The 12,881-nt window shown below is 43.1% G+C and overlaps 1 protein-coding gene across 1 annotated transcript in view; it reads left to right on the forward strand.

The window, feature by feature from the left end:
* Nucleotides 1-12,881, forward strand: part of ADAMTSL3 (ADAMTS like 3) — a 251,753-nt gene that overhangs the window by 85,201 nt on the left and 153,671 nt on the right. Inside the window, exons 4-5 of the mRNA XM_066355569.1 lie at nt 633-763; nt 12,246-12,291. Of these exons, the coding sequence (XP_066211666.1) occupies nt 633-763; nt 12,246-12,291 (177 nt within the window). The remainder of the gene's footprint in view (nt 1-632; nt 764-12,245; nt 12,292-12,881) is intronic.

Consider the following 12,881-nt stretch of genomic DNA (forward strand, 5'->3'; position numbering starts at 1 on the left):
ATTTACGTCTATGTATTTTTACCTTGGAACTCTCCCTTCATCTTTCCTCTGGAGTATCCTGACATCCGTCAAATGGTGGCAAGTCCAGGAAACAAATGAAACTGAACTCTATACATAAATGACCCTCTTCTATCTTCTTGGACCCTTAACACTTCATTGACTTGGTTTTCTTGAAATGAAGCCTGTCTCAGGAGGTTCCACAAATCTCCACGCAGAAAAGTTTCCTCAGAGTTAGCACCAGTCTGGCAGATGGGCAGGTCAGAATCGCAAGGGTGACAGCTGGGACCCTGCTGTGTAAGTTATAAAACATAACGATAATAATATTACTGATGTGGAGCAAGTTTGTTTCAATTTCGGCCTGATAAAATTTCAGATTTAAAATTGAGCTTAGAAGCCATCAGGACAAAACCTTTGTGAGGCGGTAAGGTCCTTGCATATGCTCTCTTGATCTTTCATATAAAGTGATCTTGCATGGTCTTTGTTAATGTAGCAACTTTGTTCATGTAGCAAAATGTTAATGTAGCTGTCTCTGCAAACAGCTTAGAATAAGACTCCGGAAAAGCCAGGGAAGGTTTGGGATATTCCTACACATTTGTTTGCAATTTATTGTGTTTTTTTAATTCATATTCTAGACCTCCAGAAACACTCGTGCAGATGAAGACAAAGAAGACGGCAACTGGGACGCCTGGGGAGACTGGAGCGACTGCTCGCGGACGTGCGGGGGAGGGGCATCATACTCTCTGCGGAGATGTCTGACGGGGAGGTAAGGGCTGGCTGCACCTGCTCTCTCTGTGGGCTGTCAGTGCCTTTGGATGCGCTGGAGGGTGAGCAGAGACAACCGACTTACTGGTTTTGGGAGATCCTGTGATGGAGGTGTACCATCTGCTGTCTAAATATTAGCCAAATTGCAATGGTACCATTTGCGTATGTATGGCCGTACTTGTCCACAAGAGACTCCCAACTCATAGGAGACAGGGGCCTTGCGGGACAACTAGACAGTTGGGCCTTGCAGGAGGGAAGGGCTGGCATGTTCAGTCACTGGTCCAATGTTGTCAAGACTTGGGTCCAGCATGGAGACTGGAGTGGGGAAGGTCAGATGTCAGCATCTCTCTGGGGCCTCCAAATCTGGGGGTTTGGATAATTTGCAGTTAATGGTAAGGCTCGGCGGGTGGGAAAGGAGTGTTATTTATTTGTTTGGCTTTTTAAAAATAGTATATACTTGTATTTGTTTAAAGGAATTAGAGCAGTGGTTCTCAACCTTTCTAATGCCGTGACCCCGCAATACAGTTCCTCATGTTGCGGTGACCCCAAACCAAAAAATAATTTTGGTGGCTACTTCATAACTGTAATATTGCTACAGTTATGATTCAGAATGTAAATACCTGATATACATTATGTATTTTCCGATGGCTTTAGGTGACCCCCGACCACAGGTTGAGAACCGCTGAATTAGAGGAATGTATTAAGGACCAAGAATGACTGCTTTTCATCCTGTGATCATTTCTTTATTAATTTTTATAATTATTTGGATTTTGCCTGGGTGATCTCTCTCACTCTAGTAAAATTCTATAGTTCTGCTGTGTGACCAATCTCAGTGTGTGTGTGTGTGTGTGTGTGTGTGTGTGTGTGTGTGACTTTATGTCATGAAATTACTATAGTTTTGCTGAGTGACCAATCTCAGTGTGTGTATGTGACTTATGTCATAAAATTACTATAGTTTTGCTGTGTGACTGATCTGAGTGTATGTGTGACTCTGTGTCTTCTCTCCCTGGCTGGGGTCAGCTGCTGCAAGTGCGGAAGGGCGTTGCTCAGCCTTTCCACCTTCTCCGCCCATTTTTGGAGGGACGTTTGGGCAAAAGGAGAGGAGGCATAGGGGGAGGTGCTCTGCCTTGATTGTAGTGAGCAGGTGCCAGTGCTCTCTGGTTCAGCAGGTTTTTAAAGCTGGCTCCTTCCAATGTGAGCACTTTGATAGACTTTTCCGAGACACCCCCGTCCCCTCACCCCCTGTCCTGCACAGTCTTCTGCCTGTACTCCCCTGAGATGCGCCCTTCACAACCTCTCCCTTGTCCATACTGCTCTTTGCTCAGTTACTTGACGGCTAGGTGGGCTCCTAGCTTCTCCCTTCTGGATCTGCTCACCCCTTGTGGCTGTCTTGGTAAGTTCCCGAGACAACCCCCTGAGGGCTCTCTCACACATGACCCATGTCCACGTGGCTCTCCAGAGACCCCTGGATTGTGTAACAACCTAAAAGTCCTGGATCCCACAGCTCCTCTGTTTACACAAGCCCTGCTGTGGCTCATCTGTCAGCCCTCACCTTCCTCAGGGTGAGCGAGGGGCCAGCCACTGCGGGAGACACATAATGATCTCCTTAAGCTTCTTCCTCTTGGTTTGGGGTTAGCAGATTGAAGCCCTCGTCCCTTCTCTTTCTTGGTGTGGAGGAGTCAGAGGTGGGTTCACAGCACAGATATCCCAAAGAAATCTCCACAAGTCCTTCCACTGTATGTCTCCAACCCCAGACCCTCTTTATACCTTATGTGGGTAAGAAGTTTTAAGAACAGGGAATAAAACTAACCTGGAGCCTGCTCTAATAGTTCTTATAGTCTGGGGACAAACAATAAACAAGTATGTAATGGAATTATAAATAATTAAAAATTGTGTTCAGGAAATAGAGAACTCTTGTCCAGGGAAGTCATCTGTGCCAAGGGACCTGAGTACGGAGAGGCCATTGGTCATGTGAAAGGAATAGTAGTGGGACAGAAACATGCAATTGTCAAGGTGCTGGAACAAGCAATGAAAAGAAGTTTTTCTTGCCCTGGCTGGATAGCTCATTTGGTTAGAGTATCCTCCCGAAGTGCAGAGGTTGCCAGTTCAGTCCCAGGGCAGGGCACATACAGGAACAGGTCGATGTTCCTCTCTCTCTTGCTCTCTCTCTCACCCCCTTCCTCTTTGTCTAAAATCAATAAAAATAAAACATAAAAAAAAGCAGTTTTCATGCCTGGAGAAAGAGACAAGGAGAAACCAGAGTGGGGCCATGTTGAAGGAGGAGGCAAGTTAAACAATCTGATTCTCAGAGTCTTACATTTAAAATACTAGTAAAATGTCCAAAAAGGCATATTTGGAAATGACATACATTGTCAATGCTCTATCTGCTCAAGGGAGGACAAGAAGAAAAACAGACAAACAAAACCCAATGGTATTTTGAGTCTCATTCCTGAAGTAGCACTCACTGAACTGTTTCATTTTTTTTTAGCACCTATGTAGTGTTCTTTAGCCTATTTATATGCAACTCAACCTATATTCCGAAATTTGCCTTCAAGTCTTAGAATCCCCTAATTGCCCATTTCTAGAGGTCATCTAATTTGAACAAACATCTGAGACTAGACAACACCCTAAACCAAATATATTTATGGATTTATTTTACTTATTTATTTATTTTCTTTTCCAAGTGAGAGGAGGGAAATAGAGAGACAGACTCTCTCACATGAGAAGCCCAGACCAGGATCCACCTGGCAACTCCTGCCTGAGGCTGATGATTTTCCCATCTGGGGCCATGCTCTCAACTAATTTTTAGTGCCTGAGGCAGAGCTGTTTTTAGTGCCTCAGCTCCTGGTTTGAGCCTTCGTGCTCAAACCAACTGAGCCATGGCTGCAGGAGAGGAAGAGAGAATGTGAGAGAAAAGGTAAGGGGGAGAAGAAGCGTATAGTCGCTTCTCCTGTGTGCCCTTACTGGGAATCGAATCCAGGACATCCACACACTGGGCCAATGCTCCACCCCTGAGACAACTAGCCAGGGCCCCGAATATATTTTTTTAAAGATTAAATGAGAGAAGAGTATGTTCTGTGGTATTTACAGTATGATAAGTGTGTGGTGATTCATGTCTTTATATGTATATACAGTGGTACCTTGAGATACGAATTTAATTCGTTCTGTAAGCGAGCTCGTCAGTCAGTCAACTCGTATTTTAAACTGCCGATACCGTACCCGTGCACCAACTAGTGGCAGCTTCCCAAATCACGACTCGTATCTCGGCATTTCGCTTGGATCTCAAACAAAAATATGCACCAAGTCGCAGCTTCTATCTTAAAAAATTCATATATTAGTCTCGTAATCTCAATCCCACTGTATCTTGATCCTGGCTTGCTTCTTGGCATGGGGCCAGGCCTGTGGCACACCCATTCATTCTGTGTCTTTGGGAAGAAACAGAAACAGTAACGTTATTTCTCTGCATAAATATTAAATGAGATGAGTTTGAATTAAGGGCAGCAGGTTTGTGATTAATTCACTCATTCCTGCTTTCTACCTCTTAGGGCAGCCCCAAACCTAATACACCCATTCCCACGGTAAGAACTTTCAACATGATTTTGGAAGTATTCCAGATTATGAAGAAGGAAACCTACTTTCTTTGGAAGGCTTATCAGATCTCTTTATGCATAAGCAGCCTAAAGGACTTATTAAATCTTCACAGATAATTGAGTTCTTCTGGTTGATTTTTCTCGGAAGGGGAAAATGGAGGTGGTTACATACACGGCAAACAGAAAGTTGTCCCAGGGCATCAGAAGGGTCTCGGTGCCTTCTCTTTATACCAGTGTGCGCCTTGAAATTTGTGATTCAGGGAAGGGGATGAATGTAGCTATTTTGCTTATTTATTTCTCTGTGGATAAAGTTATTTTAGAGTTCGATCACATTTAAATACTGTCAGTTCTTTTGCACTGCAAACCATATACCAACCAGAATGTCTCTTTCTCTTGTAGGAATTTGTAAGTTGATAGTCTAGTCAAGTGCCAACTATGGGAAACATGATTTAAGTTAACTATTTTTTTTTAAATTAATATATTTTTATTCTTTAAAACGCATTCTTCTCAGTTTTTAAGACATTAGCTTTTGAGTCAATATATCATCAAGTGAATGTAATAAATTATAGTGTTATAAACTCCAAAAATATTTTATTAATGTTTTTAAAGTGTCCTCATGTGGAATCAACATATGTTTTTTATATATTCGTAAATTTATGGCTTCAAAAATCTTCAGTTTCAGGGTGGGTATGTTGAATGTTTTAAGGATAGAAAATACATAATTGGGAAATGATGTTCTTGACTTTTCATACACTCTTGATAATTATTAGCTCTTGTGTATAATAATTAGAATGAACTCAAAAACCTGGAAGTATTCTTGCTGTAGCTTTGTTGATTTCAGCCAGAGGAATTAGCCTCTGAATAAGCTGGCATGTTCCTGCTCAGGGAATTAGGCCTCCAGTGCCCTTAACTTTAAAATAACTTGCATTTAATTTTATGCTTGTTTCATAAAGTGGTCATTCATTTTCACACAAAACTGTAACCCACGCATGTGATATTGATAAAGTCCAGTCAGTGGGCTGAGTATGTGTTAGGTTTGATAGAGTGAAGTGAAATGCTCAAAATGCCAAGCATGTGGTTGGGTTAAAAAAAACCTTCCTGGTCTTGGCTGGTTGGCTCAGCAGTAGAGCATTGGCCCGGCATATGGAAGTCCTGGGTTCAATTCCTGGTCAGGGCACACAGAAGAAGTGCCCATCTGCTTCTCCACCCTTCCCCCTCTTCTTCCTCTCTATCTCTCTCTCCCCTCCCGCAGCCAAGGCTCTATTGGAGCAAAGTTGGCCCAGGTGCTGAGGACGGCTCTGTGGCCTCTGCCTCAGGCTCTAGAATGGTTCCAGCCACCACAGAGCAATGCCCCAGATGGGCAGAGCATCGCCCCCTGGTGGACATGCTGGGTGGATGGATCTCAGTTAGGTGCATGCAGGAGTCTGTCTGACTGCTTCCCTGCTTCTAACTTTGGAAAAATACAAAACAAACAAACAAATAAAAAAACAAAACAAAACCTTCCTACTGGCCCTGGCCAGTTAGCTTTGTCAGTTAAGAGTGTGGTCCCAAAATGAGAAGGTAGTAAGTTCGATCCCTGGTCAAGGTACACACAAGAAACAACCAATGAACGCACGACTGAGTAGACTAACAAATGAGTGCTTCCCTTCCCCTTCCTCTCTCTGTCTATAGCCCTGGCCAGCAGACAGCTCAGTTAGCTGGAGCATCGTCCTGGTGCACAGAGGTTGCCAGTTTGATTCCCCGGTCAGGGCACATACAGGAGCAGCTCCATGTTCCTGTCCTTCTTTCCCTCCCTCTCTCTCTCAAAATAAACTCCCAAACAAACAAACAAGAAACAAAAAAACAACAAAAAAGAAACCTTCCTACTAACTTGTTAAGCGAATCAAGAGAGAGTCTCCCCGCATCTTTATAACCACATCCTGATCCATACTAGGGTCACCATAAGAAGTCGTTGTAGAAGAAATGAGTCCAAGTGACACTATATTGTGAGAATTCATGAAATAAAAGGATCTCTTTCCATATATGTCACTTTGCTGCAGCGGTAGTGGCGTTTATAGTGGAGATAATACGTCTTAGGTTTAGATTTTCAGGCTCAACACTCGAGATGCAAGTGACTGCCTCCCAATTAGGACAGTGGGGTGTAGACTGCGACCCTGGTCTACACAGCAGGGCTGAGACACAAGCATAAGCCAACTTCAATGGGCATCTTGTTTTCTTGACGTTTAAAATTTCACTTTACACAAGTAGTTTTGCTTTTCACTCAAAGAGCTAAAATTAAGCAGTGACAACGAATCTGTCGGAAAAATCATTTCTGAAGTTCTCATACACTTTTATTTTAAAGGAAATGCCTCACTCTTTGTCAGTTTCAACAGTTTTTGTGTTTCTAGTATTGACATCAATTCAAATATTCTCTTGCGCGGTGCCTCTGCAATTTGCCTACCCCCCTTGAAATGAGAATCAAAAGCTTTTTAGGGTTCTAAGTCAGCACAGTACGAAAAGCTCCTGGTTATCACTCCCCGAATCTATTAGCTGCTTCCTCAGCTGGGGCTTTTCCAAAACGAACGAGCACTTTAAATTGGCCTCTCATTTTTCCTGTAATTTATTTTCTTCTCCTGTCCACACGTAGAAAGCACAATGAAGTAAGTCATGTAAGTAAACGACCTTGTGTTGTTTCCCAAGAGAGTGGAGTCACTTCCCTTTGACAGAGAGAAAGATTTCTCCACCCTAAATACAGTTAGCTTGCCAGCCTCCTGGCTTGGTGCTTTTTGAACAGTTAAAATTGGATGTCGCCTCATCGAGTGTTTAATAAGTTTCAAAGTCCTATACCTATGACAAGTCATAGAGCTGGAAATGCACAGTTACAGAATGCTAAGACTGGGCCAAACTATTACAATCATCTAGGAAGATGTTCCAAACTACAAGCCAAAGGAACTCAATAAATAGGAGTAAGTGATTGGGTACCTTGTCTGAGTTCTGCTTCAGAACTTACACTGTCACTTAGGTGGTGCTTTTGGGGGCAGCTGAATGCTGTTCTTTGTGCTCCAGGACTTCTTCCCCCATATGTCATCTAAGACAGAAGATGGAAGGAGACTAGGGTACACATTGTAGGTGGAACAGCAAGTGGGGTGAGGATGGCCTGAGTTGTTAAGAAAGAAGGCAAGAGTGAGAAGGATTGAAAATGTGTGTTGGCCAATAAAATACAAAGTAACCATTATAACAGGGGTCGGGAACCTTTTTGGCTGAGCCATGAACGCCATATATTTTAAAATGTAATTTCATGAGAGCCATACAATATGTTTAACACTAAATACAAGTAAATGTGTGCATTTTATGTAAGACCAACACCTTTAAAGTACAATAAGTCTCTGAATTCCTTTTAATAACATTGTTATGCTGTTGCTAACCAATGATGAATAAAGTACTTCTTACCATTAATGCGACTTCTGGTGCTGCATGGATTTGCTGATGGCTTTGTAGTCCTGGTTGATACGTGGTGAGGTTAAGCTTCTTGCAGGCATTGAGACTTCCATCCGTTAAACATGATCGTAGGCTGGTCTTAACGTTCTTTATATGTGAGAAAGACTGCTCACATGCATACGTAGAGCCAAACATTGTCAGTACAGCAATACTCACATACTGCAGTGTGTAGTATGTGACAGGAAGTGCATTCCAGGTTTTGACAATCAGCTGGTCCGCGGGTTGAAATTTTTTCATTTCTCCCCACTTGGGTTTGCTCGCCAACTCTGCTTGCTGTCATGCAAGTCTTTTCAAATCTTCATTCAGTGACTTGAACTTATTCACCCACATGTCTGAGGCCTTCAGGTCAGCAGCTTGTAGCTCAAAATCTCTGACGGAGACACTGAGGATGTAACTCAGGTCGGCGCTGTACACTGCACACTTGTGTGGACGGGTGATGAACTTAAAAAGACGAGTGCACTTAATGAAATTCTCCAAAGTGTGCTTTGAATGACTGCAGGAGATTAGATGTGAAGCCTGCTAGCTGCTGGAGATCAAGATGTTGAGCAGGGTCACTTGCTGTGCATGCATCTTTATACTCTCCCAGTTTTTCAAAGTGTAGTAAACCAGTGGTTCCCAACCCCTGGGCCACGGACCGGTACCAGTCCATGGGCCATTTGGTACCGATCCACAGAGAAAGAATAAATAACTTACATTATTTACATTTTATTTATATTTAAGTCTGAACGATGGTTTATTTTTTTAAAATGACCAGATTTCCTCTGTTACATCCGTCTAAGACTCACTCTTGACGCTTGTCTCGGTCACGTGATACATTTAGCCGTCCCACCCTAAAGGCCGGTCCGTGAAAATATTTTCTGACATTAAACTGGTCCGTGGCCCAAAAAAGGTTGGGGACCACCGTAGTAAACAACCTGTTTCAATGTCGGCGATGAAGAGTTCCAGCTTGTTTTCAAATGCAAACACTGCTTGTTGAAGGGATAAGACTGTATTTCCAATGCCTTGCATTTTCACATTGAGCTGGTTCAGATGTTCAGTCATGTCCACGAGATAGTAGAACTTCAGGAGCCACTCAGTGTTAGCTATCTCAGGATGCTCGACGTTTTTCATTTCAAGAAAAGTCCGGATTTTGCTCAGACAAGCCGCAAAACAGCTGAGCACCTTCCCTCTTGACAACCAACACACATTGCTGTGCAGAAGCAGACCAGGATAATTATTCCCAACTTCATCCAGCAGTATTTTAAACTGGTGATCATTTAAAGCTCAGGCAACAATAAAGTTGACCACCTGAATGACCAGTGACATCACCTCACCAAGGTGCTCGCCACATATCTGAGCACAAAGCGCTTCCTGATGTAGGATGCAGTGAAAACTTAGGATGAGTCTCTTTTCATGTTCACGAAGTGCTACAAATCCTCTGTTTTTCACATTGAGCTGCCATGCATGGAGCACCATCAGTACACACCGAAATAAGTTTATCCATCGGTAGATTTTTTTTTTCTTTAGCAAACTCAGTGAAAGACTTGAATAAATCCTCCCCTCTTGTTGTCTCTTTCATAGGCAAAACAGCAAGACTTTCCTCACGTAGTGTGTCACCAACAGCATACCTTGCAATCATGCTGAACTGGGATAAATGGCTTATGTCTGTTGACTCATCCAAAGCGAGAGAAAAGAATGGCGCTGCATTTATGTCCTTCACTTGTGTTGCCTCAGTTTGATTTGCCATCATGATGGTACAATCGAGAACAGTTCTTGCCGACAGAGGCATGTCTTTTATTCGTTTGATTATCTTGTCTTTTTCCGAAAAGTCGTCAAAAAGTTCATTGGCAACATCAAGCATGAATGTTTTGGCATACTCCTCATCTGTGAATGGCTTTCTATTTCTCACAATTGCTAAAGCACCAGCAAAGCTAGCCAAATTCCAGTCACCTTGTTGGGTCCAAACATGGAGTTGCTGCTGACTAGCTTGCACTCTGCACAGTAGCTCTTGACATGCTTTCTTCCTGCTGTCCCCTGCTGGATATTTTGATGCAAATGTAGTATGGCGGGTGTTGAAGTGCCGCTTTATATTTGACCATTTCATCGATGCAATTTTATCATTGCCTATTAGACACACTGCAGAACCTGCTCTCTCCATAAAGGCGAATTCCTCTGTCCATTCTTGCTGAAAAGTATGATACTCCTCATCTTTTTTCTTTTAGCCATCTTCTTTGTCAGAAGGGTTTCTGCAATTAGCTAGCTGACTACTTCATTAAAAAGAGGGAAGTTTACTTCCTGACCTCACAACGACCCATGTACGTTAAGCATTATCCAATAAAAATGGGTGTTGTCCTGGAGGACAGCTGTGATTGGCTCCAGCCACCCGCAACCATGAACATGAGCGGTAGGAAATGAATGGATTGTAATACATGAGAATGTTTTATATTTTTAACGTTATTATTTTTTTTTATTAAAGATTTGTTTGTGAGCCAGGTGCAGCCATCAAAAGAGCCACATCTGGCTCGTGAGCCATAGGTTCCCGACCCCTGCACTATAAGAAAGCAAATGAGTCATGTGGAGGATGATATCTGTAGAGATTTCTTACGAGCACTAACGGAGTTGTAGCAATGAGATGTGTCTGAGAGAAAACCAGAGATTAAGAAGCAGAGGGAGGCCCTGGCCGGTTTGCTCAGCGGTAGAGCGTCGGCCTGGTGTGCGGGGGACCCGGGTTCGATTCCCCACCAGGGCACATAGGAGAAGCGCCCATTTGCTTCCCCACCCCCCCCCCTCCTTCCTCTCTGTCTCTCTCTTCCCCTCCTGCAGCCAAGGCTCCATTGGAGCAAAGATGGCCCGGGCGCTGGGGATGGCTCCTTGGCCTCTGCCCCAGGCGCTAGAGTGGCTCTGGTCGCAAAAGAGCGATGCCCCGGAGGGGCAGAGCATCGCCCCCTGGTGGGCAGAGCGTCGCCCCTGGTGGGCGTGCTGGGTGGATCCCGGTCGGGCGCATGCGGGAGTCTGTCTGACTGTCTCTCCCCGTTTCCAGCTTCAGAAAAATACAAAAAAAAAGAAGAAGCAGAGGGAGTGAATTCTAATGCAAGAATTGCAGGCATTTTTGGAATAAGAGCTGCAACCAGAATTTTATTCTGAGAATAATTTATGGTGCTGCTTATAACAGCTTTGAGTGTTCCAGTCGAAGGGCTCACCGTTTTCAAACTTGATGAAAAGAAACACACAATCAGATACACACACCTGATTACAGTTTTGTTTTTAAAAAATTTTTTCTTCTTTTCCAAATGAGAGGAGGGGAGATAGAGAGACAGACTCTCACATGTGTCCTGACCAAATCCACCCAGCAACACTGTCTGGGGCTGATGCTTTGCCCATCTAGGGCCATGCTGGCAACTGAGCTCTTTATAGTGCCTGAGGTAGAAGCTCTATGGAGACATCCTCAGTGCCTGGGGTGAGGCGCTGAATCAGTCGAGCCATGGCTGCGGGAGGGGAAGAGAGAGAGACAGAGAGAAGGGGAGAAGGAGAGAGGAGGTGTGGAGAAGCAGATGGTTGCTTCTGTGTGCCCCGACTGGATATTGAACCCAGGACTTTCACATGCTGGGTCGACGCTCTACCACTGAGCCAATTGGCTAGGGCCTATGATTTTCACTTCAGATACTAACACACACACACAACCTATAAGCTTTCAGGCAGAAAGATGAAACACATGTACAAAAGTATAAAAATCAGGCTTCTCCTCTGCAAGTCTACAAGTCAAAGGCCACTGAAGCATGTCTACAGTTTTGAGGAAAAAGGATCATGAAAAAAGCTATGCATCATGTGCTGTGTTGCCTTTGCTTTATGAAATACAAAGCATTAATAATATGCCATCCATGTGCCCTGCTGAAAAAAAAACAAACCATTGAATAATATGTAGCCAACCGAGAGTGGAAAACTTATGCATGAAAAAGTCCTATTATAGAAGGACTGATAGCTGTATTGATGGGAGAAGGTCACAAAGTCACCAGCCAACTTGGGTTAGTTACTTTGGTGAGGGAGGAAGAGAAATTCTCCTGTTGGAATGTGCCACACAAATGCTCTTTCTTCTTTTTCACAGAAAAAAAAAATGTATGTGCATATATCACACACACACACACACACACAAAATACATTCATTTCAGTGGTTATGTGGATCCCCTGGGTAGGGACTGCATGTAAGCAATATTATTACACTAATGCAACTAAAGAATTCACTCTCTGTGTAAAGTAACTCTGCCATGAGGCTTTGTCGTCTCCTGGCCCATGGAAGTTATTTCTTAGAATTTAAACTTTGAATTTTTGAGAGGTAATGTACACCAATAAAAGTTTTACCAGTTTTGGATTCTTTCCTCATTGCTTGCCACTTCCATGAAATCATTGTTTTCTTTTTTTTCCCTCTCTTTTTCCCTCTAGGAATTGTGAAGGGCAGAATATTCGATACAAGACGTGCAGCAATCATGTAAGTTCTGTAATAAAAATATATAATCTAATAAAATATGTTCATGTTTTCAGTTACAATATTGTAATATGTACTATAAAGCTAATGGTCTCTTGGTACCCTCTGTGGAAATTTTGAATATTTGTCTAATTGACAACAGGTTTTGTGTATCTCATACCTTCCATTTATACTACCTTTTTCGGCCATTTCCCATTTATGATCTAATTTGGTAAGTATTTAATAATTTCTGAATTCATAGGAAGAATGTATAATGCCTCCTGTAAACACCTTCAGAGTTTGAAGTGCTTTTCTATACAGTCCTCACCCGACCCTCGGAGGCACGTGAGGTGTGGTTATTTTTCTTTTGCAAATGAGGGGACTGGGGCTGAGGGGGAAGAGCAATTATTTTCCTAAGGGCCACAGAGGAAGCACACAGACTTGAACTGGGCCGACCTGCTCCTAGCCACCTGTCGGCCCACTGCAAAATGCGTGAAGGGGAAAATCACACATGAGGAAGGGTTTATACACCTTATTCTTTTTTTTTAATTGGGGGAACATTGGTCTATAACATTAGATACATTTCAGGTACAGTATACGGCATTATATATAAT

Source organism: Saccopteryx leptura, chromosome 13 (genome assembly GCF_036850995.1).
Source record: "Saccopteryx leptura isolate mSacLep1 chromosome 13, mSacLep1_pri_phased_curated, whole genome shotgun sequence".
Classification (NCBI taxonomy): Eukaryota; Metazoa; Chordata; class Mammalia; order Chiroptera; family Emballonuridae; genus Saccopteryx; species Saccopteryx leptura.